The following is a 26811-nucleotide window of genomic DNA, read 5'->3' as shown; positions in this document are numbered from 1 at the left end:
AATATTATTATCCTGTTAGTCATATAATTGACATCACAAGTTCTGGTACCCATGGTATGGTGTCTTACAGTGTAAAGGCTTGATCTGACAAAGTCTTCCATAGCATGAATCTCAATGTGTCCAAAGTTGTTAATTTTGAAGTGAAACTATAGAATTTTCAAACGGGATGCGAAAATAAAAATAATGCGTCACATACTTGTGTATTATTTTACGTAACTTTTGAATTTAGAAACAAATTGGAGCTAGTTCAATTAAACGGTTTGAATTTATGAGACATATTTATTTTCAGTAGCTACAAATTAATAAAATCAGTCACTATGTCAATATAATCACCAAATAATTAAGGTCTATTCACATGATTGATTCCCAAGCATTTTTTGTATGTTTTATGTTTAATTCATAATTTGGTAATACAATAAGCATTAAAATATTGTAAATCCGTTGCCGAAAGCATTCTTGTGCATAGACCCTAACTTTGTTTTATTGACTTTACATTTTGAATCTTAATTTTATAGCAACTTAAGTTTTTCAATATTTTGAAACTGTTTCCACCCACAACATATACACAATCATTTTAGTGTGGAAGTAATATTTTCAGAGCAAGGATCTGAATCACAATCAACTGCCACATAATAAAGTTCCTTATTAGTACCGAGTATAGAATTCATGGAAAAACAAACTCCCACTGGTTACAAAAAAAGAAAAAAATGCAAGTTTTCCACTCACTCTATGCTTTCGTAGTTGCTGTACAAAAGAGGCAATATTAATGTCCACCCTAAAAGAAAAGTCCTCGCATGCGGCGTCCCATGCCCTGTCTATCGTATAGTACATTGAATCTGTTTACTAGCTGGTTGATGGCGTTGCAGCCCTTCGTGATCGTGCCCAGGTAAGTCATCAGCGCCACGTCATTGCATTGCTGAAAAGGAATACAAAAAAACAGTTATATTTGAATTCAAATAGATTAACATCTTAACTCTGGACCAATAAGAGAACTGCTTATTTGCCAGATATCCGTAACATAAAATAGATTGTGTCTGCCAAATAATCACATAGTTACTATCACTTAGTGATTATGAATAGTAAGTAGTAACAGTACAGTCTGGGCTGCTTTCCCAGCAAGCACTGGGAATCATTTTGAGGGCTTCCTTTTAGTGGTCTGGTCATTACATGAAATAGTTATTTACTTGATTTTGTCAACAAAATACACGTACGTTATAGAAATGTGTGCGGAACTGTTGCGAGGTGAGTAGGGGTAGCCTGTTGGAGAGCGCCCGCGCCTCTCGCAGCAGCGCCGGCCGCGGCGGCAGTGAGCCGTCACGGATCGCTCGCACTGTCGCCAGCACCGCGCGCACACGAGACACTAACATCTTGATAGCTGATCGCTGAGCTGTTAGGTGCTCTGCCACTGTAAATAAAATAACTCATTTTCAATGTCAGATCTGCAGAAATCAGTTGGGAAAGACAAGATATGTAAGAATCTCAAAACAAAGCTAAATCGAAAATAGGTTCCACTTAACTATAGCTGCACGTAGGTGTAGTGGCTATACTTTCTAACCAAAGATTAAAGAATAACAACAAAGATAGCCGCATGGGGCCAGTTACACCTAGCTATAACCACTTAAACCGAGATGTAGCTGCACTTCAGCAAAAGTCAATGCTTTCTGCTGATAAAGACTGAGTGCTAGAAACAAGTATAAAAACTTAAACTTCCTTACCTAAACTGTTAAGTGCAGCTTCACCAGATGACACCCTGGCTACATGATCCACTCCAATTCTTTCGGCCTCCTCAGCAGCTAGTGTGTATGTGAGAGGTGCCAGTAACATTGTGGCTCTACCATTTACTACATCTATCACAGACTCATACAACACCACTGGAAGTTGCTGGAATTAAATTAACACATAGATTTATCAAATAAATAACAGGTGTTTATTAAAATGACTGCCCAATATAGGGTTTTGATACTCTTTATCATACACAAGCTTAATAAATCTTATCAACATGAGGTGGGCTTTTAATAAAAATGCCCAATTTAAGTCAAAAGATCATTAAAGAATCATAATACAATACAGTTAGTGGACTCACATCTCCATTCCTCCCAGCAGGGTTTAGCATCAACATGACGGGGCACTCATTGATATCACAGATCTGTCTGTGAATGGCAATGTCCTTGTCAGTTGGAGTGTCTCCCGTGGTGTACCAGCCCAGGAAGTCCATGTCAGAGAATACTTGCTTAACTGAGAAAATACAAAAAATGTGGGTAATTATTAATAGATATTTTTGATTTTATTTCCTAATTTCCTTCCTAGACACCATTTAAAAAATTTGTTTGTCATTTAAAAAGTTAGAATACTCACACTGTTCTTCCTTTAAATTGTAATAGTCTCTATCAATTATGATATCTCCTTCAATAACACTGAACATTAACTCAAATGAGTTCATCACTTCTATGTTTCGACCCTTTTGTTTCCCAATCAAAGCACCAATAACTAAAACAAACATCATAAATTTTAAATATGTTTCATCTAAATTCCTTTTTGTAAAATGTTATGCATTGTTTTGTTTATACCTATCTGTGGGGAGCCTTCTTGTGCGCGTAACCTAGTCCAATGTTCAGATACATTCATTATCACAAGGGGATGTAGAGATACCGTCACGGAGCCGGAGGTCGCAGTGGTGACCACCACACTCTTAGCACCTCCTGGTGCTGGCGGAGCTGGTGATGTGGGGTTAGGAGCATCCACAGCCGGCCCTGATGAGGCACTCTCCACCTCAACCTCCATTTCAAAGTCAATTCTATCAACACTCGACATTATTGGATATAAACGACTACTTGATAGAACCTACAATGTGCAACTTCAGTTGCACCCTGTCGGTAATGTGCAAACCAACAAATAAATAAACGATGGAAAACAATCTGCACAGTTTCTGTTTTTGACGTATAACAAAGACGAGCAAGACGAGTGAGCGAAAACGTCAATTTGACGTGACTTAAGCTTATCTATCAAGTCTATGGTCTTTTAACTACTCTTTATTGAACTTTATTATCTATTCTGTTGGTCTATTAATCTATGATGTGTCTATGGCCGCGTAACTGCAGGGCATAGGGCTTTATTGTGTTTGTGATTATTTTGGTTATAATTATTGTGCAATGAAATATTATTAGTTAGGCACACGTTGTATGGTTAACAATTCAACTTAGATATGATGAGCATCTAAATGTTAAGCTGTATATAAATAAAAACCTAACATACAATATCATCCACCTGTCATCGTGTCTTCAGCGCGGACTGCTGTTGTTCTCAGGTCAGCAGATACTCTTTCTCTTCATTAACTTAAAAATGGCAACGGCACCTGCATTAAAAGTTATGACCGGTGTAGCGAGAGATATATCACCGCTATACTACAGGATACTGTCAAAATTTCCACAGAATTTTACATTCTGCTTCGCCTACGGATCTGCCGTGAAACCACAAATGGGAAACAATAAGAAGCAAAACATGATCGATTTAATATACTGCGTAGATAATTCGTATCGATGGCACGCGGCTAACATCGCAACGAACCCATCGCACTATTCCGCCCTGCGTTTCCTGGGCAAAGGGTTTGTTGCAAGGTTTCAGGAGAACTGGGGTGCTAAGGTTTATTTTAACACCCTTGTTGAAGTGAAAGAAGAGAATATCCTAATAAAGTATGGGGTGGTATCACAGAAAGATTTGATTGCCGATCTTCTAGACTGGAATGATTTATATCTGGCTGGCAGACTGCACAAACCAGTAGAAATTATAAAGCAAACCAATAGTTCACAGCTACAGGGTGCACTGCAGGCTAATCTGCGCTCCGCAGTCCACACAGCACTCCTGACTCTTCCAGAAACATTCTCTGAGTATGATTTCTATTTTGCTATTTCTAACATAAGTTATGCTGGTGACTTTAGAATGACCTTCGGAGAAAATAAAAACAAAGTAAGGAACATAGTGCAGCCACAGTTGTTAAGCTTTCGAGAATTATACCAGCCAATCTTACAGCAGTTCCATGCTTATGTTGACATCCCAACTGGTGATGCCCAGTGCCATCAGGATGTAAACCCTGAGACAAAGTTACACCATTTGATGCAGTTGCCAATGGTACCTCAACAAAAGATTGTTAAGTTTTGGAACCATGGGGGCCTCCAACAAGACATGGAAGATGTCCTCCGTGCTGTAGCTTATGATATTGACTGTGCTGTGGTATTGAGGCAGATTCTGAAGGATATAGTTTGGCAGTCCAGTGTGAGGCAATCATTAAAAGGCATACTTACAGCTGGCTTTCTGAAGTCAGTTCGTTATAGTGCTAAAAAAATAGCAAAAATGTTTTAATTATAATTTGTAGTTTTGTATATATGTATGTAATAAAGGTAGTAAGTAAATTAGATTTTTATTATTCCTGATTTTAAAACCCTTTTTTGTTTTTAGATACCAATATGATTTCGGATGAGTCAAGCAGTGATTCAGAAACAGGTAGATTCAAAGGTCGAGCTAAGACTCAAGATGAAAAGTCTTCTCATCAAAGAGTTGATACTTCTAGAGATTTAGGAAGGAATAGACAATCTGGACCAGACAGATTCAATAGAAACTTTGACAGAAAAAGAGATGAAAGAACCCACTCGGATAGACATTCTAGAGATAGGGACAGACACAGGTATCCTAGACATTCACCTGTAAGCAGGAGGAGACACTCAAGGGACAGAAGTCCAAATAGAAGATCACATGAGCGAAATAGGCACAGAGAATCTAGTGATAGATCAAAAATTAAGGAACATAGAAGTAGCAGTAGAGATAGACATAAACATGCTGGTTCTACTTCTAGATCCTATATAGGTCATGACTATAGAAAGGATAAAGAACCTAAGGATGATTCCCGACGAAAACCTGATCGCGATAGAAGTCTGGAGAGGCCTGTAAGGAAACCAAAAGAGAAGTCACCATCTCCTGAACACAGGTCCAAAAGATCTGAAATATACATACCTCCTCCCATGGTAGCACCAAAAAGGAAAAGTGAGAGTCCAATTGTGATTGAAGAGCATGACCTGAGTGATGCCTCTGAGGAAGTACAGCCTGGTTCCTACTACAGTATGATACCAGCTGTAGTAAAAGAAAAATCTGAGGAATCCAGTGAGATTGATTCTTCTGATGACGAGAGACTTAGGGCGAAGCTTTTAAATTTAGAGAAAGAACTGCAGAAAACTAAAAAAAAGAAGCATAAAAAGAAACACAAAAGAAAAAGTTCCAAATCCAGCAAAGACAGGGAAAGAGATGCATCAGCATCAGTAGAAGTAAGTAGCACAACTGATATTGATTTAAAGGCTGATGTTTTAAAAAACGATACTGAGGCTGTGGAGGAAGTTTCGTCCACACAAAAAAGTGCGCAAAAGGAGAGTTGTGAAGAAGGTGAGATATCAAGTGATGATACTCAAAGTGAGATTGAAATAGATCCAACAGACTTGAGGCACAAGTTGAGACGTACAGCTCCTAAAGTTGACGACAAAGCTGCTGCTGACGTATGCGGACCGGCTCTGCCGCCGCATCTTCAGAAACGGTATGTGAGAAGTGCCTCACCAAATATTGAAGGTCCAGCTCTGCCACCTCATCTGAAAAGCACTCCTAAAAATATAGGTATAGTATAAATCCTTAATATTAATTATCTTCTGTAGTAGGCTATTATTGAAGTGCATTGTCCTTGTATGCAAGTAAGTTCTATTGAAGTGCATTATCCATGTATGCAAATAAGTTCTACTGGGTGACCAATTAACAAAGTTATATAAAAAAAAAACTAATAATAACACCAATAGCCTATAATCAATAGAACAGCCTTAAAATATTCTTCATTATTCTTTCAGGGCCTTCTATCCCCGACGACATGCGCAAAGTACTAGCTGAAAAGGAAAGAGAAGTTATTAAATACGAAAGTTCTGATGAAGATCTGGGTATAGGCCCTTTACCCGCCGGCTCGGAAGAGAAATGGTCGGACGCACATCGAAGACTAGAGGAAAGAGCGCTAGATATCAAAATAAAGAATTTAGATGGTCACTCAGATAGCAGCAAAGTAAAGTCGAGAGAAAAATGGATGTTAGAGCTTCCAGAGGGTAAAGCAAAAATAATAGGATTAGAGGCAAGGAGTTTTAGAGCTAAGGCAGGTCCCGATATGTCTGATAGGTAAGTTATTAACTTAACAGTAAGTTATTAACTTTAGGAGTGCTTTAACAGCAGGTTCTTGTCACTGTATTGATCAGATATTCTAATTGAAATACCAACATCAACGTTCACAATAGTCTAGAACCTTTTTTCAGGCGGATCCCAAGACTAGACTGCTAGATGGTGCAACTACATGTATCTGACAAAATATTAACAATCTACCCGCAGATCGAGTTGGACAGACACGCCTGAGGAGAAGGCGCGCAAAGCCGCGGGCGTCGTGAAGGAGGAAGACGTGGAGATGACCCTCAAGCAGGAAGCCAGGATGCGTCACATAGCCAACAGAGACGACGAACAAGAATCCGCCGTCAAGTGAGTGTGCATAACTACCGGTATGGAGATAAAAACGCGTTATTGTCTTTGGTTCATTAAGAAAAAAAACATTTATTAGGTAATAAATAAAAAAAACTTAAGTTTTCATTATTTTGCAGAAAACACAAGAAGAAACATAAAAGAGAAGAGAGCCTTCTGGATATGCATCAAAAGAAATTGAAAAAGAAGAAGAAGGTATGCAGTAGATTCCTTACCTAAAAATAAGATAATTTAAGAAGGCCCGTAATTTTAAACGAGTAATACTCGTTTAAAATTGAGCAGCCATTTTTAATTCGATTTGTGTTCATTTTGTTTTTTTTTTTTTAATACTCAATTAACTATAAGGTGATGATGTTGATGTTGATGTTTTTAAAACTTAGTGACTACATAAATTTCTTTTAACTATTACAGAAAGAGGAGCGAGAAGACGGCAAGAAGGAGCGGCGCCCGTTCAGTCGCGACGTGGATCTTCAGGTGAACCGCTTCGACGAGGCGCAGAAGAAATCCATTATCAAGAAGGCACAAGACTTGGACGGTAGATTTTCTCGAGGCGAGGCCAAATATTTATAAAGGTATTTGGCGACAATGTAGCACATACAAGTATGAATATGGAATTTTAAACAGGAGTAATACATCTTTTGTAACATTTTTGTATTTTACATTTCATCTTTACATTCAGAGAATGTTACATACATACTTTTGTTTGTCAAAACGCTATAAGAAGGAAGTAGGAAGAACTGTACTTGAAAAAAATACATATTTTCCTTCTCATTTTGATGCGCAAACATTTTATGTCGATTCAAATTAATATTATTTGACTATGTAAACGTAGTGCAATGGTTGATATAGAAATCTGTAGGCGGTTGTTTTCTCGTATTTTAGTACCATTCGGTTTTGAAACAGTTTGAATAATTTATTTCTTCCCTTGGTTTTAATTCAAACAATACATACACCATTTGAAGTTGAGTATCTGTCAGTTTTCCTATGGTGCGAAAATAATCAACAACTCTGACAGTACATTTCTCACCAAAATACACTGAGTAGAATTGGAATTAGATTGTTCATTATTCAACATGTTGAAAGAGTAAACATGGACTGTGAAATTAAACCACGTCGGATATGTATAATATTTTATATGTGTAAATGTATGTTTGGCTGTTTGATGTTATGATACCGTATTCCAAGCAGACACGAATTATACAAAAATGAAATAACAAAAGGTATAATAATAAGCAATGGTTATTTTAGTTAGTTAATTATTTTACGGAAGTATGAATTTTAAGTTGAACATTCGATTTACGATTTTAATAAAGTTTTATCATTATGAAGTATCAGAGAAACAGGTAGTTTTTAAACGTTTTAGTTGTTAAAGCAAAAGTTATCACTCGATATTCGCAGTTTATCTCGAAGTAATGGACCAATAGGTGATTAACACGATTCACAAATTATATTTAGGTAATGAGTTTCTACTGCACAAAATTATGCTGTGTGCGATCGCAAAGCTCACGGTATACCGTGGCGAGCTCTATGTCAATGCCGTTTAACCATATAATAGCTAGAGAAATAAAGCCAGTGACTTTGATATGGGCCCCGCGTTGCCTAATGCGGCACACCTCTAGGCTATGTTGTTGTAAATTCAAAGGTATTGTTATGACTTCTGCCGAAACATTATCCTTCGCTTTGTTATGACAAGAAATATAAGCAAAGGCCCTTGCAACTCAAATTGTTTAGTTTCAAAATTATTGTGTCTGTAAACATATTTACTTGTTCTAAAATACCGAAATGTTTCCTCCATTCAAATTTAAAGAATAGCAATATCGAATATTATTGTACCTTCAAAATTATCTCTGTTGTTAATATGATATAAGTAGTTCTGTATTCCAGCCTGCTTGGGTTATGTTTATAAATCGTAGTAACAGTTTGTATTGAAATGATGTACAAAACTATACATACTCAACAGAAGCTAATTGTAAATATAAGGTTTTACCTGTACACTGTCTTTATTTTATATATACCCAGATAACGTAAACTTCTTGACTAAACTGACTATCAAATACTAATGTGTCCGTATACTTTGAAAAGTTAAACATTTAACAAAATTACCTTATTCTAAATAAGCTGAACCTGATGGAGAGGGAGTTATCCACTTAAGTGCAGCTTATCAGACGTTATGCATGACACATTTTGGCGATTAATTATTGTATATGAAGCCCAGTGTTGCTTGCCTTTTGTGAGGTAAGTAAAATATAAAGTAAAACAATAAAGTCTTATAAGTACAATTCATTTACTATAATAAATGCGGAACTACACTAGCACGAACATAAAGCGATTAAATGGCCATAGTGGCCACTGTGTCTGTGGAGTTCACCGATTCCATGGACGGACAGATCTTCACCTTGGACTCCTCACAGCAAAGCGGCTCATCGGCAGTCAAATCAGCATACGTCCACGGCTTATCGCATATTTGGTAGAATGCTGACAACTGTGAATATAAGTATTTTTTTGTTATTTACAAATAAGTGGTCTTATCTGTTAAGTTTGCAGTGTTCTAGTCAAATTACCTTCAATTCCTTTGCATTCTTAAGCCTATTGCATAGAACTTCTGGTCCTTTAGCCTTGGTGGCAGTGGCCAAAGCGTTGCAAAGGCTCTTGCAAGTGCCAGCACCCTCGTCGTCACACTTGACTACCAACCCCGGAGTCTGCGAAAGGAGAGGCAGACTGCCGAGCTCTATCGTACTAGTTGGAAAGCCTCCACATGAACAATTGCCCTTTGGTCCGTCATCTGGTGCTGTTGAACTGTGAACAAATATATTTGAGTAAGTACCCAAAATAATCGCAAGGAATTCGAGTAAATATAACAAATGACGTACGTGCTGCTCTTCTCCTCGGCCAGTATAAAGCTAAGTCCGTATAGTAGGATGACGCAGAGGTCACACAGCAGCACTCTTGAAGACATGTCGACTGCGGCGGAGACGACTTTACTAACGGTACGTTCCACTTCCACAACACTTATATAGCCAGGTATTTTGAAGTGTTCGCCGAATTATGCATTGTGTGCACACTTTCTGATATTTTTACTCGGATATTCCACCTTTTCGCGTACTTCATAATGGTTTGTTCACCAGGACAACCCGAGCGGCTGTTACTTAGCCGCACATTTCAAATAAATACCTACTCATAAAGATTGATTAGATTCATAAGACTCTTTTACCTATAAAATTACACTCATGCTGGTGTGTAAGTTGTAAGACAGAAAATGGCCTGCCTGCTTCTGATTTAGGTACTATCAACTTCGTCGCTCCGTGGTGATTAGTACTTGTTTAATACCTAAATAGATATGACTCTTTGAATCAGTGATGTATGACGGATGATTGTGTTTCTTAAACGTTTGTCCTAAAATTACTTTAAGTATGGACACTGCAGCGATATGGCCAGCTATTGTTTTGATACGAGAAGATCGGGATTGTTATGATTGTAGGTTTATACAATAAGTCGTTACTTGGTTGCATGGATTTATAATTATGCATACAGGTATCAACATTTGACACCAGCCGTACTAACGGAAACCATTAATTTGCAGACAACCATGATTACGTAAAATGTATAAAACCGTTTAAAAATAAAATGTTATTCATGATGCATAACTGTCTTATTCATATAGATTATCTTGTTTTTACCTAAGGACAATTGTGTAGGTACCTATTATACCAGGGGCCCGATTCTCCTAATTTTACTTAAGCGACCTTCGATTGACGTTCCGACTCGATTCGACTGAGATCCAATCCAGTGGCGGATTTACCAATAGGCCAAGTAGGCCAGTGCCTAGGGCGGCAGATTTAGAGGGGCGGCAAATTTTGCGAATTTTTTTACAGTTTTTTTTTTATAATTATACGAGTACACAATCCATATATTAATAAACGATTAATAAACTCACTGTAATATATGCTTAGGTTTATGTGATCATGAATTTTAAAATATTCCAATAGCGTTTCAATAAAAATAAATTGAAAAATCCGCTCGCTTCGCTCGCGGTTTCTTCATCTTTTCTGGTTTATTCTGCGCTCTTTGAGTCCAATCTAACAAAAAGTTAAAGCACCGAAGTAGCAAAAACAACTGACGCTCTACGCTGACGATTTCTAAGCTGTTCAGGAGGTGGAGGACTTTTGTGTCCCAAATAATTTCGCTTTTTTGTCCTCAAAACTCAAAAAATTTCTTTTGACTCAAAACTCAAAAATTTTTGGTTTCTATAAAACTAGTTAGCGCTTTATAACTTTGCAGTGGTATGACTCCGGTTTCTTTATGTTAAACCTAGCAAAAAGCACCATGAATGATTTCTACACAATTTTTAAGTACTTCAATTACAATTTTAGTCCGTGATTATATTGTGTCGTTTTTTTGGGGGGGGGTGCCACCCGATGGGTGCGCCTCTGATATAGTACCTACCCGAACGAATGAACCGATTTTAATTTAGTTTTTTTTTTGTATTACAGGTGTTTTACGGGCGAGTTTCATGAAAATCAATTGAGCCATTTAAAAGTTACAGAGGTTTTACGCTTTAAAGTCGCTGTCAGATAAACTTGTTAGGTCAACATTGAACTCTTCGGTACATAGCGGGTTGCAAAAATAATCTAGTAACTGACAGAAATATCATTAAGTTCACAATCATTAGGGGCGGCAAAAATTGAATGGCCTACTAGCGGCAAATTTGTAAATCCGCCACTGATCCAATCCCGACTCGATTACGATTGAAGCGTATGTGGCATTCCGCTATTTTTTCTTTGAAATAAGCCTTTTTATCCTTTTCTGTCATTCAATAATGAATCATTTTGTCTGCAAATGGTTTACGATTGCAAAATGATTGTACAGCAAACTACCGTATAGACCAAAATCATCAAAATAGCAGACCAATCGCACACCAATCAAATGTCAATCGAATACGATTGGTCTTTTATTAGTAGCAGAATGCCCGATATGGTTAAAACTGCTATTACGATCATATTGCGATTCGATTTCTATTCGATTTTGACATTATTAACTTAGGAGAATCGGGGCCCAGGCCCAGACTATAGACGGACATGCGAACAAGCATAGGTACAACAGCTACCACCAACTTATAGTTCGGCCATTCAGAGAATGCGTTCCTGACACGTCGCGATTGAACTGACGACGTAACTACATTCATTGATTATTGATATAATAATGTTGTTTTAATGCTCCTCAATTGTTAAAACGGTAAACAACCAGCAAAAATATTTTTATCGTAACTGCAACGCCATTGCAAAGTTACGTCGTCAGTTCAATCGCGACGTGTCAGGAACGCATTCTCTGAATGGCCGAACTATAGTAGATTCTAAACCTCAGACTCCATAGTATTTCACTAGTCTATACCTTTTCAAAAGATAAGTTTGATTTATGTATGTACCATGTAGGTTATCAGACCTAGCTATTTCCCGCGGCTTCGGCCGCCTCTTGAAGAAAATAGAGCGCACCAGATAAAAAGTAGTTGTAATAGGTAGTATACATAGATTTATATCTTAGCTACTAGTCCCACCATCTCCATTACTTTCTTATCAAACGGTTTAGTCGTTACGTGAGAGCCTGTCAAACTCTCATTCACATTCATATGAAAAAGCTGTTTCACGTGGTTTCACCCGTTTCCCGAGAGAACTACTCGTATCGGGATAAAAAATGTAAAATTTTAATCGGGACATACAGGATTCTAGCAAAAGTTCTAGTCAAGTCAATAACCGGTAACTTTTTATCTCAGCTCAGGAAAACAAACTCTACATAGATCGAGAGTGATCTTCATAGTGGGTTAATAATATACAGTTTCCGTGTGAAAGAATATTTATTTCTTACAAAGATTCAATTTTTTGTAAAAGAAGGCGTGGTTTCCAATGTTGTTTTAAATGTTATATTTATACGTATTTATCGATCTCAGTGGCGTGCACTTGGAGAGGCCTATGTCCAGCAGTGGACTGCGATAGGCTGATGATGATGATGATACGTATTTTTGTATTATTCAACAAAAATACTGTTTTTGTAAAGCACTTATTTCAGTTGAGCCACTTGCACCATATAGGTATCATGTCAATGAATATGAAACACTGAAAAGAACACATGTATTCATAAAGCCACTTAATCCATATTATTTCACCCATGTCAAACTTAAACAATAAACTTAAATCTGTAAAATTAAACAACCACTCGTCTTAAGTATGTTATTATTATCAAATTGATTGTCAAGATTTAATGATGTATTCAGATACAAATTTACAAATACTGTTATTAAACAATAGGAACACATTTCTACTTCATTGTTTCTGTATTATAGTTAAACATACTTAAGAAATACTAATAATTGTACTTGTTACAATATTCATTAAATATAAAATGTTTTCTAAATACAAGCAGGTATCGTTAGAATCTAAACTGAGTAGTTTGATGTACACATTGGAAGCTCCAGTTCAATTGAACAATTATTAATAACTATCCATTATTTACCTTAACTTCTGAAAGCTTCTTTAATTTATATTATTGTTTATTTAAAGTGTTTTGATTTTTTAAAATTATTTACTAATAATCATAAAACTATATTTGCCAGCAAAATAGACAATATGTTATGTTACAAGGCTATGAGTATGTTGTTAAGGACATTCACTCCCTGTCAAGATCAGTTTTAGAACATGTCATTTGATTGCCTCCACCAGCCCTTACTTGCTACCTGTCCTATGAGAAGTCACTGTCATCTAAGGTATTACTACCTAAACTATTATAATAAAAAATATTATCCACTATTATCTTTGGGGTGCAGGCTTTGGTTTAGGCATTTTAACTAACAAAGGTTGTATTTCCTTCTTTTCGTCATAACTTTTCCACATTTCATACAGGTTTATTATTGATCTCACAATTTCTTGGATCTGGAAAGAAAAAAATGCATAAGTAAGAAGTTTGCTTCACCCAAAGAGCATTAAACATTTGTCCTATTCACAAATTGTGTATCTTTGACAAAAGAAACATAGATAGAGTATATAGTTTGTTTTATTTATTTAATTAAAAAACTAGTAAATGCTGAAATAAGTTTTGTTTAAACATGCAAAATTGCTGAAATAAGTAAGTTTAAAGAATTATTTGAGCTCACCTTGTCCATGTCTACATTAAGTTCTGCAAACCAAGGCTTCAGATTTTCCTTCCCCAACATCACACAGGCTATGTGTAGAGCAGCTATTGCAATCTGAAACATTACAATATTGTAGTATAATTTTAATACCAATAATGTACATATGCAGTAAGTTATTTCTTCTATACCTGATATGGTGGGAATAGCAAGCTGACATCAGTCCTCAAAGAGTCGTTAACTATCCTCCATGCATAAGTAAGCAGCTGATCATCCTGCCCAATGTCTTGTACAAACAGTAACAATGGTCTGTATGGTTGATACACAATCAAACAGCAATCCAAATTCTCCAACAAATAGAATTCACATTCTAATATATGGTTAGTCCTGTACGGAAACTCTTGTTGACCGTAAGCATAGCTAAACTTGTTTTTGATTACAGTCTGGCAAGTAGTTATTAGTCTCGAGTTCGAGATGACACCAAATTCTTCGACCTTAGAGGCAAGGAACACGCATGTAGGTGCTAGAAGCAACGGGTCAATACATTTTAAAGAGTTTCTTGCATAAAATCTCTTGAAGTATACCGTAGCCGTAGCTATAACTTGTTGACGAAGCTTAAGCTGTTCGCCTAAAACCTGAATTATGCTTGCGAAGAAGTTAAATATTTTTTGGTATTCTTCTTCCGACAATATACCCAAATCATGTTGACGATCTCTTATTAGGTCTTGTTTATCCAATATCCACTGCTGGTGATGTGAACTTTGCCAAAAATTTCCTGCCATTATAATATTTCAATAAAAGTTTATTTAAAATCTGAATGTTTTGTGTAAACGACGGCGACTGTCATTTGTCAAACTATCAAAAGTCAACGTCAAGCCACAGTCAAGGAATCTCGTCTGTGTTCCGAAGTTTACATCGAGATGTCAGTTACTGACCTGTAGCGATGATGTCAAGAATCGATATATTGACAATAGTATTTGTACGCATACAAACAACTTAATCTGCATACAATCATAATTGTCCGATTTCATCAGCAAAATATAGTGACCGCAGCACCACGATTCATGAGGTCGTGGCGACCATGTCAACATACGTATTTTTGTTGTTATATTTCAGAACACACGCTTCATATCATAGACAAGTTTTAATTTACTTCATTATTCTTTGGATGCCTTGGCTTTTCAGTTCTGTGCTAACATCTTAACATTAACGCTTCGAGTGTTAGCGGGAAATTAAAAATAAAATAGATTTTGCTCGATGTTGTTCCTAAGTAAACATTAACAATTATTAATTGAGTTGATAAATTTCAAACTGCCATAAGTCCACTTCATGCAAAATTTGGGAAACTAACGTTTTTAGTTTCACATTAGTGTTATGGAAAATTGTAATAACAGTGTTATAAAATGTGTTCTATGGACTGTGTCTAAGGATTTTAATGATCCAATTTAGCAATAACATTCATAGATACTATGAAACAGATAAAAATTGTTTGGACTTATTGCCAATTGATATGCCCATACTGGACTTATGATATATTGATAAATATTGATATGATAAATATGGACTTATAGTGGTTTGAAAAATACTAACCTCTGTTGTAGAATATGGGCCGAACTCAAAGTAGTATAGTTAGCTTATTTAATTTAGCATTGTAGGGGTACCTACTACATGGATATTTCAATGTTCATAAAATAAATCAAAATAAACATCAAATAGAAAAAATATGTATTCCATAGATACATAATTATTACAAAATAAGTCATACACAAATTACACAAAATCTAACACCTCATCCATCATGTATTCTTCGGTATTACTAATTACTTATAAACAAAAGAATTTTAGTTACTTTAACTTCGTTTTGCTTGCTTTCTTCGCTATACTCTTCAATCTGTTTCTTTTACGTGCTTTATCTGGCTCAACAATATCAATTTGATTTAAAAACCGTTTTATTCAAGGCAATGCCTGTGACTTCTGAGTTTTGAAGTGAGCTATCTAACTTGAATTTAAAAGGTGAATAGAACTAAATCAAAAAGTCAAATTTTGTTGTAGGTGGACTTATGGCAGTTTGATATTTATCAACTCAATTATATATAGGGCTCGATAGGGCTTGATCTTATCATATCGAATGTACCTCAAAGTAATTTTAAATGTTTTTATTTAATTGCGATAGTTCTTCAATCCAAAATCATGTTGTATTTTGGATTAAAACGATTATCGGGTACATAAGTGTAATTTGTTTAAACATGGGTATTATAATTACATTACGTGTAATGTACCTAACTCATGCATTTTCTACTTGAACATGTAAATCGTAGTCATGGATTTTCTACGTGATCGTATAAATCGTAGTAATCATAAATTGCTAAGTATTTACCTAGGCCAGGGATATAAATAAAAGATGAAAATGTTGAACACCACTTTATCAAATGGCGCATTTTTTTAATTATTTTGTCAGTAGGTATACCTAGGAAAAAAATTATAAAATGTTGAGTATTGAAATTCCACCTTTGTATCTAGTTTTTTTGTTCCGGTGCCTTTTTTCCTTATCCTAAGATGTCGTTGATGGTGTAGTCTTTGAGGACTTCGTTGATAACGTCAAACAGTTCTTCGCTGATCATTTTGCTGACGTTCTCCATCTCAGACTGGATCAACTCCTGTGACACGCTCTGTACTAGGCCATTGATGAAACTGTTAATGATGTTGGAGCCAGTCATACCGTGTATTTGAATCTAGAAAAAAACAAAACAACTTTTAATCATCTGGTCCTTAAATTGGTTGAATAAAATTAATGATCTGAACATTGAATCATTATAAGACAGTGATGGACATTATTAAAAAAATGGTTTGATTTGTAAATTATACTAATAAACTTTTAACTCACATGGGTGTCATGGATGTCGATTTTGATGTCTAGTTCACGCAAGATCAGATGTCCACCGAAGAGGTTGGTGCCCAGCCTCATGTCCATACCGAACTCAATACGGTGGGCAAAGATCCTGAAAGACGATGTAAAGTTAATAATTAAAATAATTAGTGTATTTATCCATAGCTGTAAGCACAGATCGAATCAATCAAGCATCGGTGATGACCGACTATTCCTCGACATTCGTAGATAACTATGTCATGCACATGACAACCATTGTTATCTGCGTGTTTACCTGATATACGATATACAGATCAGTATCAACAAAACTATACACACCTGAAGTTTCCACCAGCTCTGTGGCTTAGAAGCCCAAGCCGAGCGCGGGCATCGTAGCTACCTGATAAATATAATAACCAAATCTTTTAATACCCTATTGCGGATTAAAATGCTAATAAGCTTAGCTATGTACGTAATATCAATTTAAGATAAGTTAAATCGGTTTCTAATTGCTGTTTCCTTTAATTAAACATTGATACTGGAATAAGATTATGAAATATTTTTAAACAAGGATGACCTACGAGTAGAGACATAGAGTCCAAGTTACCAGCCATATAAAGGTAATACGAAAAGAACCGTAGTAGCTCCTTTAGAACTCCCTACTTCCTCCTTACTTATAGTAGGTACAAGCACCTAGGCAGATAGATCTATAAAGAGGACTTCCCATATGATATGCCTCCAATAACCAAACTTACCAGTGACCGTGATCCAGGGGATAGTGACGTGCACGCCAAAGGACAGGCGGATAGCGTTGAAGGTGACGCTGTCCAGCACATACCAGCGGAGACCTTCTGCCCTGAAGTCGTTGACCGTTACCTCGGCGACCGTGCTGCATGTTAAAGAGAACCACTTAAAGTACGTTTATATTAGTTTTTCTATTTTAGTTAAATGAAACTGAACTGTGAACATAGATATGTATTTAGAAATGGGTACTTGATAGAAAACAAATATGACTTCTGTTACTTTTTCTAAGCTTGATTCTTATTTAAAACGGGAACTTACAGGGATGATGTTGAAATTTAAATTCAATGAATTGTAGTTACTTAAAGTTTACAACTAATGACACTTACGCAGGAGCCTTATATTCGAAAGGTCCAATGACGGGTACCACGAGGGGGTCTAGAGGCGGGAGGTCATCGTTTCCATTGATTACAACATCCCTGAAGCCCTCCACCATATCTTTGATGGCATCTGTAACGATGTTGCGGCTTTCCCTCTCTTCAGCTGCCAGCTCTGATAAAAGCTGCTGATCTTCTTCTGTCTCAGCATAATCAGGTGCTAAGAGGTTCACATGCAAGTGAGTGTCTTCAAGACGAGTCTCCACGCTGTCTACTGCAAAAATAGATAAATACTTCGATAGGTTTTATATTCCCTTCTTCTGGTAATAATATCTTACGTGAATTAAAATTCTATAAAAAATCAGGAAGACCATGTCCATTACCTACGTTTAAATTGGACACTGACCTGCGGAAAGAGCTTCATTGTCTACATTGGCGCTCTGCGCAAACGCGCATACTAGCAAGGACACGAGACACAATATTTTCATTTTCTGCAATCAAAATTCGATAATTAGATAAATAGGTTATAACTTTTAATTAATATAAAAATAAGTCCAAAGTTATTACCGTTGTATCTTTGAACAATTTGGGCTATTCGCGTTATTCGCACTTCTTTATAAGTTCCCTTCCATTTTCGATAATCGCCCCCGCGATCCATCATAATTACCAATGTAATCTCAGCTTTTGTAGATAACGCTGGAACAACTTGTACAATTAATGTTATCAACCTGCAAAAATATTTAGCAGCTGCTCAATATCATTGTTATGCACGTAGGTACTCGCAGATAACGTGGCTGACCAGTTGGTGACACGTGGTAGTTGGCTACCTACGAGTAAGTGGGTGCCTAGTACCCACCTACGAGGTAGTTAGTAACAGTTTCAGCCGACAATGACCCTAGCCGCGCCTGACATAACTTCGGCAAAAAAACTGCAACACCTAAAGTTGTCTGGGCTTATACAACTTATACAACCAGCTTACACAACATACAAAATCAAGATTCAATATATCTAGTAAATTTACTAAGGACTTAGGCGGATAGATCTGTCGGTTGATGTCGTTCTACAGCAAGGGCTCACTCAATATTAGCTCGACTCACCAGAGTGTCGCGACCTTGCGAAACCCTATCTCAGTTTATAAAACATTAATTAAACTATCAAACTAAGCAGACTTAGCAATCATAAATACTAAGTACCTAGGTTGGTACTTAACGCAAATCAAAGCTGCTACGTCACGTCGTTTCAAACGATTATAACGATTGCGATGGCTAAGCCGACAACAAGATAAGTCATTATACTAATATAATCTTCATATGTATGTGTTAATAAACAAGATAAGTACCAAAATTAAAAAGATTGTCGATACAAGCTTATTTGGATCTTCTTCGTATTGTTTATTTATAGAAAAAAGTACGAGAATTCAATCAAGACTAAACATTTCTTTATTAAATACTAACTAATCCCGCGAACTTCGTATCGTTTTAAACCTCTGGACCTCTACAAACATTTTAAAACCATAAAAAGCCAAATCGGTCCAGCTATTCCTGAGTTTTAGACAGACACTAACGAACAGCAATTCATTTTTATATAAAGAGTTTGTCTAGTCGGGCTATTTAGCTCAAGAACTACTGTGACGCTGACTGACGCACGGACGCTATTAGAAATGTCATTCTCCATGTTGTTGTGGCTATTGAATTTGTTGTGTTAGTGATGCGTCATTTTCAATTAAGTAAAACATGTAACAAAATGGCCGAAGCCTGTGTTAATAAGTACCTGAATATCGCAGAACAATAGATTTTTTCAGATAACGCAAATAGTTATAGTTGGTACGCTTGAAAATGAGTATGTTGGTAATTGAAGGTACGATGATAAAAACGCTTGGGTTGGAAAGGAAAATAACAATATTTTCGCACCATATTGAAGAAAGAAATTCTTTCAATTAGCTTGTAGAAGCGAGGCAGGAAATGTTAGTATTTAATTCCATAAAAACATATGTATAGGTGGAAAATCAATTTTTTGTAACTAATGTGTGCACATGAACTTACACTCTATAACAGCAATGTGTACGGTCTATTATTTTGGAAGACAATATAACACAAAATAAATACATACAGAAGTCAAACTACATACAAAATACGCTCGAGCCTCGCACACCGCTCACAGACACCGCTCTCAGACCGTCCGTTTCGTTAACTGCCTCGTTGGTCTAGTTATCGCAACCGCGGCTGCTGAGCACGAGGTCTTGGGTTCGATTCCCGGGTCGGGTCGAAATCGATTTGTGGGTTTCAGAAACTTTCACAAAGCAGCCAAAGTGCATCTGAGACCTGAGAGCTCGCAAATGTCGGTCCTGCGCCTGATCTCTCTCCGGTCGTGTCGGATTGCCGTCCCAACGGGCTATGAGAGTGAAGGAATAGTGAGTGCACCTGTGTCTGCGCAAATGCTTGTGCACTGTAGGTAATATGTCCTGCGCAGTTGGCTAATTTCCTTACATGAGAACAGCCGCCGTGGCCGGTAATCGGCTAGGAGGATATCATCATCATCATCTCAAACCGTCTCTGAGTCATGTCAGCACGCGAGTCGTCCGCCTGAGACGCGCGTCCATGATATTTTTTGTGCAAAGAACAATGTCAGGTTTCGGCCCACCCAATCAACTTTTAAAACTGAATTCTCACGGACACAAAATTCTTTACTACAACAATTTACATATAAAATACTAACTTCTTATAAAATAGTTAATTGTTATCTAGAACTTTTCCAAAAAAAAATATCATGTTAATAAGTAATTATTTTGTTTATCGAGTTCAGGTTTTTCGTTTGAATAATTTGGTTTTGAGAAGTTCAATGCAAAAGTGGAAAACATAGAAAAGCTTCTGACATTAAACTACACAAAAAACTGTAAGAATTTTCACTGTACATGAAATATTTTTATTGAGCCTAAGTTACTATGGACGTCTGACATTGTTCTTTACAAAGCAACATTAAAAGGTATTATTATAACTGTACATTGAACAGCTCTTTAAATTCAACATTAAACAGTGAACCATCTTTTTAGAACTACCTGTTGTCAGTTAAAGTTTAAACTTCGGATAGGTTTTAAGCGCCCCGCGGCCAAAAGTAAACATGACTGGGCCTAGCGAGACTGCCGACTTTAGGCAAGAAAAGTGAAGCACATGCATGAGCTTGACTTCTGTATGTATTTATTTAGTGATTATAATCCAGTGTTATATATTTGAACGGTGTATATTTTACACAGTTGATAAAAGGTTTTGGTGCAAAAATGCGGTTACTTATATTAGCGACTTTTTATATCTTGCTACCTTTTATATCAGCAAATGAAACGGGTAAGTAGAAGTGTCAGTTACATGACTTACTTAGTGTTACAGTAACAATTCCATGGTATCGTAAGGCCACGCTCACCCTATGTAGATATAACAATCGTTAGTTTTCAGATATTAGGAGAAACTTGTGAATACCCAACTAGACCTTCAAAGTTCATTGACACAAAGAATATTTATCAAATATGAAGATATAAATCAACTTGCATACTAAATACTTTATATTTTGTCTTTACATTATACCTACCTTCCTCGATGTGTTGATTTGAGAGGAGCAACGGCCACTAAGAGAACTATAAGCTCCCATTTATTTGGAAATTTATGTAGAAGGCTTATTTTTAGCTGTGAACAGCTACGGCTAGCATGAGAATTCTTGCGAACATACCTTCCTCAAGCCAACTTTATTAATAAAGCGCTCATATCTATTACAACAATATCGTATGTTACAGTCGGGAGTAAATTCGGCGACATAAAGATGCATGCCAGCGTTGGGAACCTACCGTTGAAGTACAGTCCGATGACAGAGGAGGACGTGGAAGCATCTCTCACAGCGTCAGATATCCTGGGCTTCATCGCGCTCGCGCCTAATATCGACCCATTCAAGCTCGAGGCGCCACCTCCCGTTGGCATTGATATCCCTCACCTATGGCTAAAGTATGTTTCAGCGTCTTGGTACCTACCTATTTATCACATTATCTAATAGGATATTTAATTAATCCTTTTTCGGATAGCACTGTCAAGAGTGCAATGTTAGTTAGTGTGTAAAATACGTCTGAGGATGTATATACTTTAAAATCTAGAGAGAATTCATTTTATTATTTTTATTTTATTTATTGTGTGAGTAAATGTGATTGTTTTGAAAAATATTAATTCATATTTATTCAATTAAATAAAATTAGGTCATACTAGTTCCTTACTAATAATGATTCTTATTCTTATTTTTAGTGGTGTTGCATACATGAAGAACTTTCAGGTTTCCGGAATCACATCATTAATAATAGAAGGCGTTCAGTTGCGTCTCATTAATCTTCGAGCAGATCTTAATATCACAATTCCTAAGATATATTTTGAAAGTATGTATGATCAAACATTGCAATGAGTCTTGCAATGAGTGTTTTTTTCGCATTCAAGGAAAAAACGACGTATTTGATAGATATAATATTTGATATGCAGAAGATGATAACGGTTAAGAAGACTTCCTCATCATCTAATCTTAATGGCCTGGAGTTTGACTTACTACATAGGTATGGAGTAACAGTAATTAATAGATAGGTATTATTACCTACTAGCTTCCGCCAGCGGCTTCGCCCGCGTGGTGTGTTCATAAAAAGTTAATGTTAATCCTGGGTATCACCTATCTACTTCTTAAAAGGTAAGAAATAACGTTTGGTCCACTTTGCAGGTGACTTTAACCTGCAAGCAACTATGAGTTTCCTTCCTGTCAAATTGCGGTGTAGCTTAAGGTCAGTGTGCATTCAAAATAAATAAGGTAATTAGGTAACGAGGGTATTAAAATAAATGGAAGAGGAAAACATATTTTCCTGACCCCTAAATAACTCGGAAATACGAAGAAGAAGTATAAAATAAGGACTCGGTAATAAGCCCATAATCTGTAGCACTGGGGCGCGATTCTACTAATTTTACTTAAGCGACATACTATTCACATTTTTATTTTATTTTATTATAATACATGTTTTCGCATTTAGTTATTTATGAAGAGCATGCTTGAAAGAAAAAAGGAATAATGTTAAAAAACTTCAACAAAACTACATTACCTACTACACTATAACATTAATAAGTCTTGCAGTATCTACTCAATAGAACAGCTGTCGAACCAATGTTTTGTCAGTAATCTACATTCGACTGAGATCCAATCACGACTCGATTACGATTGAAGCGTATGTTTCAATCCGCTATTTTTTCTTTTAAATACCTAAACGTTTTTATCCGTTTCTGTGATTCAATAATTAATCATAAATGATTTACGATTGCAATATGATTGTTGAGCAAACTACCGTATAGACCAAATGGCAGACCAATCGCAAACCAATCGAATGTCGTTGGAATACGATTCGTCTTATATTAGTAGCAGAATGCCCGATATGGTTAAAACTGCTATTGCGATATATATACAATATATATCTACAATACTTTTAGAGTCTGATGGGTTTGTTTCTATTTGTATGCTAACAGTGGGACCCTCTACGATATGCGCATAATGGTATCGGCTGGGGCTAAGCAGGATAATATCCCGCCGACGGGGAAAGTGCTGCAAATTGACAGCGCTGATGTTGATATCAATATAAAAGACGCCAAGGTAAATATTACATTTTTTATCAATTCCGAAACAATATGATAGTGAGTAGGTAACTCTTTAGTTTTTTTTTATGTAGGTCGGTGTACAAAGTTGTTCTGTGAACTCGAAGTAGATAGTTTGTTCGCACAGACTGCACATAAAAAATTGAGAACTTCATTTCTACTTTTTTTTATTTCATTTTTAGAGTATGTGGGGGAGTAGTTTCAAGACTGATTGGTTCGTCATTTGCGGGTTGTAATAATCGTTTAGCAAAAAAATAAAGATCAACGACAAAGTGCTGAAAATTACATCTGAGATAAGTAATTAGTTAATTAATTTTGTTTCAGTTCAATTTCACAAGTATTTCCATTGGCGGCGCGAAAGAAACTGTCGGCACTCCTGTTACTCAATTATTCAAAAAAACTCGTAGGGTGAAAGGAAGGAAAGGGAGTCTTTATGATAATATTCTCAAAACAGCACTGATCTTAGTGAATAAACAACTGGCGGAAATTTCAGCCGACGCATTCTTACCAAATCTGTGATAGGTATGCTATATAACAATTATTTAGTGAATATTTTATTAATATCAATGAAATATTCAATCGTGCAATTTTTACGGAAATATCTAACTGCTATGAAATGGTCAAGTGAAAAGGACATTCAGGAATAATACACATTGTATTATAGAACACGCGAACTTCTGCTTGTATTTTTTATTCTCAAATCTTATGATGAATCTATGATGTCTTTTTACCTACTTTTGTTAATATAGATAGATTAACGACCATATAAAAAAATAGTATATAGTTAGGTACTGTGTATGTATCTGAACTTCTGGGTCATCAATTTTAAGTACCTACACAGGTTCTAATACCGAAGTTGGATTAAATGAAATATTGAAATAACATAATAGGTATACATACCTACCAAATAATACTTCGTATCTGTGATTATCAAAGAACATATATTTCAGTATCTACACCTTCTACTGCAAGTTGGTTAATTTAATAACCCCTGAACTGATTTTATAAAGCTTACATCCACAACTTGAACAACTAAGAATTTAACAAATTATTTAAAGAGTAGTACTCTTTTGACCCATTCAATTCCAAGAGTGTTGTGGTTCGTAGGCAGCTAAATCATGACTTTTTCAAAATTTTACTTTGCAATCAGTCATTTTAATGTCTCATAGATTAGCTGATTAGCTATAAGTTATTATATGCTATCCGTGAAAACCTATAATTGGCTTTTTGTTTCTCTATGTCTATGAAATTGTTTTGTATAGCCGTTGGTTTTCCAATAAATAAATAAACAACAGATATGTAACCTAAGTACTAAAAATAAACGCATTTTACATTAATAATTTGTCTTTTATTCTATCTATGACCCTTAAATAGCGCGCATTACTCTAAGTATTTGTTGTATTTGTAGAAGAGCCGACAAGAAAATCTATACCTAGACACTCTTTCTAAAAAGTAATTTGATCACAAACATGCAACTGAAACTGGTAAACTGCAAAAATTTATACAATCCAAAAAGCCAAAAAGAGAAGAAATGTCGTTTATTTGTCAGGGGACACATGCAGAGATAAGTTAGCGCCACATATCTTTATCGTCAACGAGGTCTTGAATTTTGTAATAAGCTTTTTTATTTAAGGTGGACTTTACAGTTTAGGCTTAATTTTATATCCGTGAGATCATTACGCAAGCCACTCAGCCGTCAGCTCAAAGATTGAATTTACGTCAGCCACTGCATCCCATAGTATGATTCCATAGGACATAATACTATAGAAGTAAGCGAAATATATGGAAGTAAGAATTAAGAAGCAAATCGTTTGCGGCAAACCACTTGCTCAGAGTAAAGAACTAGCTACAGAAAAGAACTAGCCCCATACACGTAAACGATAGCTTGATTATCGTTTACGTGTATGGGGCTAGTTCTTTCTGTAAATTTTGAAAACAAGGAAAGTGTCATCAGCAAAAAAAATAATATCATTTATATAAGCTAAGATTAAAAAGGGACCTAAAATTGAACCTTGCGGCACGCCCATTATGACTAATGATCCAGATGAGGCACTTATGTCCACTATTTGTTGTCTATTAGACAATTAAGAAAGGACAAGCGCGAGAGCTTTACTACGAACTCCGTAGAGGTTCAGCTTACAAATGAGAGTGTCATGCATGGTCAACGCAATCGGACGCCTTGGGATGGTCGCCGAAAATGCGCGCAGCATCCCGCTAATCTTCCCAAGCGTTTTACGTAGAAATCAACGAATTGTTAATTCGTTTCAATCACGAAATACACAGTGCACACCAGAGATGAAACTATTCTTACAAACAAAAACTGAGTAATCGTCGTTAGCCCCAAAATTTACATTAGGTAACAGCCTTTTCACACTACCAGATTCTCCTATCGGAAGAACCGAGCGGAGTCACAACTCTTTTAGAGAAGAAATAATAGACTAGCTAACATTTAAATTCACGTGCTTGTAGGTACGTTCCCTTAGAAAAAAAACCCTCACATTGTCACGTATTGTTTCACAGTTTGACACAAGACGCTGATCGCGCTAAAGTATTGGTACCTTTTTTTTATAACGACGTAAAAAATCATCAAATGACCCCTAACGCTACAGGTTAGCAGCGGCGAGGGAGTGTCAGACTCTTACTGACTAAAAACCATCGTGTTCCGTCGTAGGCCTTTTATGTGCCAGGGCCGCGGTATCTCTTTCGAACAACCCGCAGCCCCGGCAAGTGATGGTACCTGTAAATCGGTTTCGTCTGAAGATATAATTTGTTGAAGACAGTCCACGTCTGTGAGATGCAAACTCTGGTTTAAGACCATGAAGGATAAATAATCTTTTTTCACAGTTCCATAAAAGTGTGATTTAGTTGTATAAAAAAACTTTTTACAAAAAAAAAAATAACGTTTACAAAGGAGATGACCAAATTTTCTCCAGAAACGATTAAATACCGACCTTATCTACTTGGAGAGGTTTCCCAGCTATGTGCAACTTTCAAACTGGCAAAGGTTAATAATAATAAAAAAAACTATTATTAGGTGCATCGGCCCAGAAGTGGTTGTTTTTATAAAAAAGTATTTTTTTTAATTATTTTTGGCTCTTTAGTGACAAGTATAGTCGTCACTATCCGCATTAGTGAAAAGTTCTCGTAAATACGAATAATATAAGCCCAATCACAAGGTAGTTTACATATTCAATCATCGAGTTCCCACGATCTTCTCTGCTCTCCATCATCAAGTCAACTTTAAATCTCCACTCTTGTATAGTGCTAATAGACATACAGCTGAGTGTCAAGTTTTTACCCTATGCACGCCTACAACTTTCGTAAGTTGCCCTCGATTTCTCAGGGTTTCCATCATCAGATCCTGACCTGATGACTATGGCAACATCTGGGAAGTATACCCTATCAAACAAAAAAAATAATTTTACAAATCCCAAACATCTAATGAACAGCAAATAGTAAAGGCAAACTTTTTCATAACCTAAATTCTTGATCGAAAAACCGTTATAAAAAGAGAAC

The 26811-nt window shown here is 36.2% G+C and overlaps 8 protein-coding genes across 11 annotated transcripts in view; 4 read left to right on the top strand and 4 right to left on the bottom strand.

The window, feature by feature from the left end:
• LOC124639532 overlaps positions 1–14129 on the top strand; it is a 34138-nt gene extending 20009 nt beyond the window's left edge. For all 3 annotated transcript variants that reach the window (XM_047176966.1, XM_047176992.1, XM_047176984.1), the window contains one exon: positions 14103–14129. In XM_047176966.1, the coding sequence (XP_047032922.1) occupies positions 14103–14114 (12 nt within the window). In that variant the 3' untranslated portion in view covers positions 14115–14129. The remainder of the gene's footprint in view (positions 1–14102) is intronic.
• Positions 266–2970, bottom strand: LOC124639577 (COP9 signalosome complex subunit 6). Its single transcript, XM_047177013.1, has 6 exons — positions 2568–2970; positions 2356–2487; positions 2084–2235; positions 1716–1881; positions 1212–1405; positions 266–916 (listed from the first exon to the last, which is right to left on the bottom strand). Exons 1-6 carry the CDS (start codon positions 2809–2811, stop codon positions 776–778), a joined length of 1029 nt encoding a protein of 342 aa, XP_047032969.1. The 5' UTR covers positions 2812–2970; the 3' UTR covers positions 266–775.
• LOC124639570 (GPALPP motifs-containing protein 1) lies at positions 3045–8535 on the top strand. Its single transcript, XM_047177002.1, has 6 exons — positions 3045–3304; positions 4453–5652; positions 5877–6192; positions 6400–6543; positions 6663–6738; positions 6955–8535. The coding sequence occupies exons 2-6, from the start codon at positions 4461–4463 to the stop codon at positions 7111–7113; spliced, it is 1887 nt and encodes a 628-aa protein (XP_047032958.1). The 5' UTR covers positions 3045–3304; positions 4453–4460; the 3' UTR covers positions 7114–8535.
• LOC124639586 (phosphatidate cytidylyltransferase, mitochondrial) lies at positions 3298–4406 on the top strand. Its single transcript, XM_047177025.1, has one exon. It carries the CDS (start codon positions 3340–3342, stop codon positions 4354–4356), a length of 1017 nt encoding a protein of 338 aa, XP_047032981.1. The 5' UTR covers positions 3298–3339; the 3' UTR covers positions 4357–4406.
• On the bottom strand, positions 8809–9548 carry LOC124639624. The gene is made up of 3 exons (XM_047177066.1): positions 9414–9548; positions 9105–9339; positions 8809–9025 (listed from the first exon to the last, which is right to left on the bottom strand). The coding sequence occupies exons 1-3, from the start codon at positions 9497–9499 to the stop codon at positions 8873–8875; spliced, it is 474 nt and encodes a 157-aa protein (XP_047033022.1). The 5' UTR covers positions 9500–9548; the 3' UTR covers positions 8809–8872.
• LOC124639593 (cyclin-C) lies at positions 12751–14507 on the bottom strand. The gene is made up of 3 exons (XM_047177036.1): positions 13852–14507; positions 13685–13777; positions 12751–13463 (listed from the first exon to the last, which is right to left on the bottom strand). The coding sequence occupies exons 1-3, from the start codon at positions 14440–14442 to the stop codon at positions 13341–13343; spliced, it is 807 nt and encodes a 268-aa protein (XP_047032992.1). The 5' UTR covers positions 14443–14507; the 3' UTR covers positions 12751–13340.
• A 1561-nt stretch (positions 14508–16068) lies between these two features.
• On the bottom strand, positions 16069–18275 carry LOC124642253. 2 transcript variants are annotated; one of them, XM_047180602.1, is made up of 7 exons: positions 18212–18275; positions 18051–18135; positions 17657–17918; positions 17282–17415; positions 16866–16926; positions 16545–16659; positions 16069–16392 (listed from the first exon to the last, which is right to left on the bottom strand). In XM_047180602.1, the coding sequence occupies exons 2-7, from the start codon at positions 18130–18132 to the stop codon at positions 16207–16209; spliced, it is 840 nt and encodes a 279-aa protein (XP_047036558.1). In that variant the 5' UTR covers positions 18133–18135; positions 18212–18275; the 3' UTR covers positions 16069–16206. The 2 variants fall into 2 exon arrangements, with proteins under 2 accessions (XP_047036558.1, XP_047036566.1); XM_047180610.1 differs by lacking the exon at positions 18212–18275 and having other exon boundaries at positions 17657–17915.
• Positions 18276–20896: 2621 nt separating this feature from the next.
• On the top strand, positions 20897–24635 carry LOC124644300. The gene is made up of 6 exons (XM_047183597.1): positions 20897–20982; positions 21426–21630; positions 21922–22049; positions 22379–22439; positions 23170–23293; positions 23620–24635. The coding sequence occupies exons 1-6, from the start codon at positions 20919–20921 to the stop codon at positions 23812–23814; spliced, it is 777 nt and encodes a 258-aa protein (XP_047039553.1). The 5' UTR covers positions 20897–20918; the 3' UTR covers positions 23815–24635.
• The last annotated feature ends 2176 nt before the right edge of the window (positions 24636–26811 follow it).

The sequence above is a fragment of the Helicoverpa zea genome, chromosome 2, assembly GCF_022581195.2.
Source record: "Helicoverpa zea isolate HzStark_Cry1AcR chromosome 2, ilHelZeax1.1, whole genome shotgun sequence".
NCBI lineage: Eukaryota > Metazoa > Arthropoda > Insecta > Lepidoptera > Noctuidae > Helicoverpa > Helicoverpa zea.
Note: the sequence above shows the minus strand (reverse complement) of the source record. Positions and strands in the feature narration are given on the sequence as shown.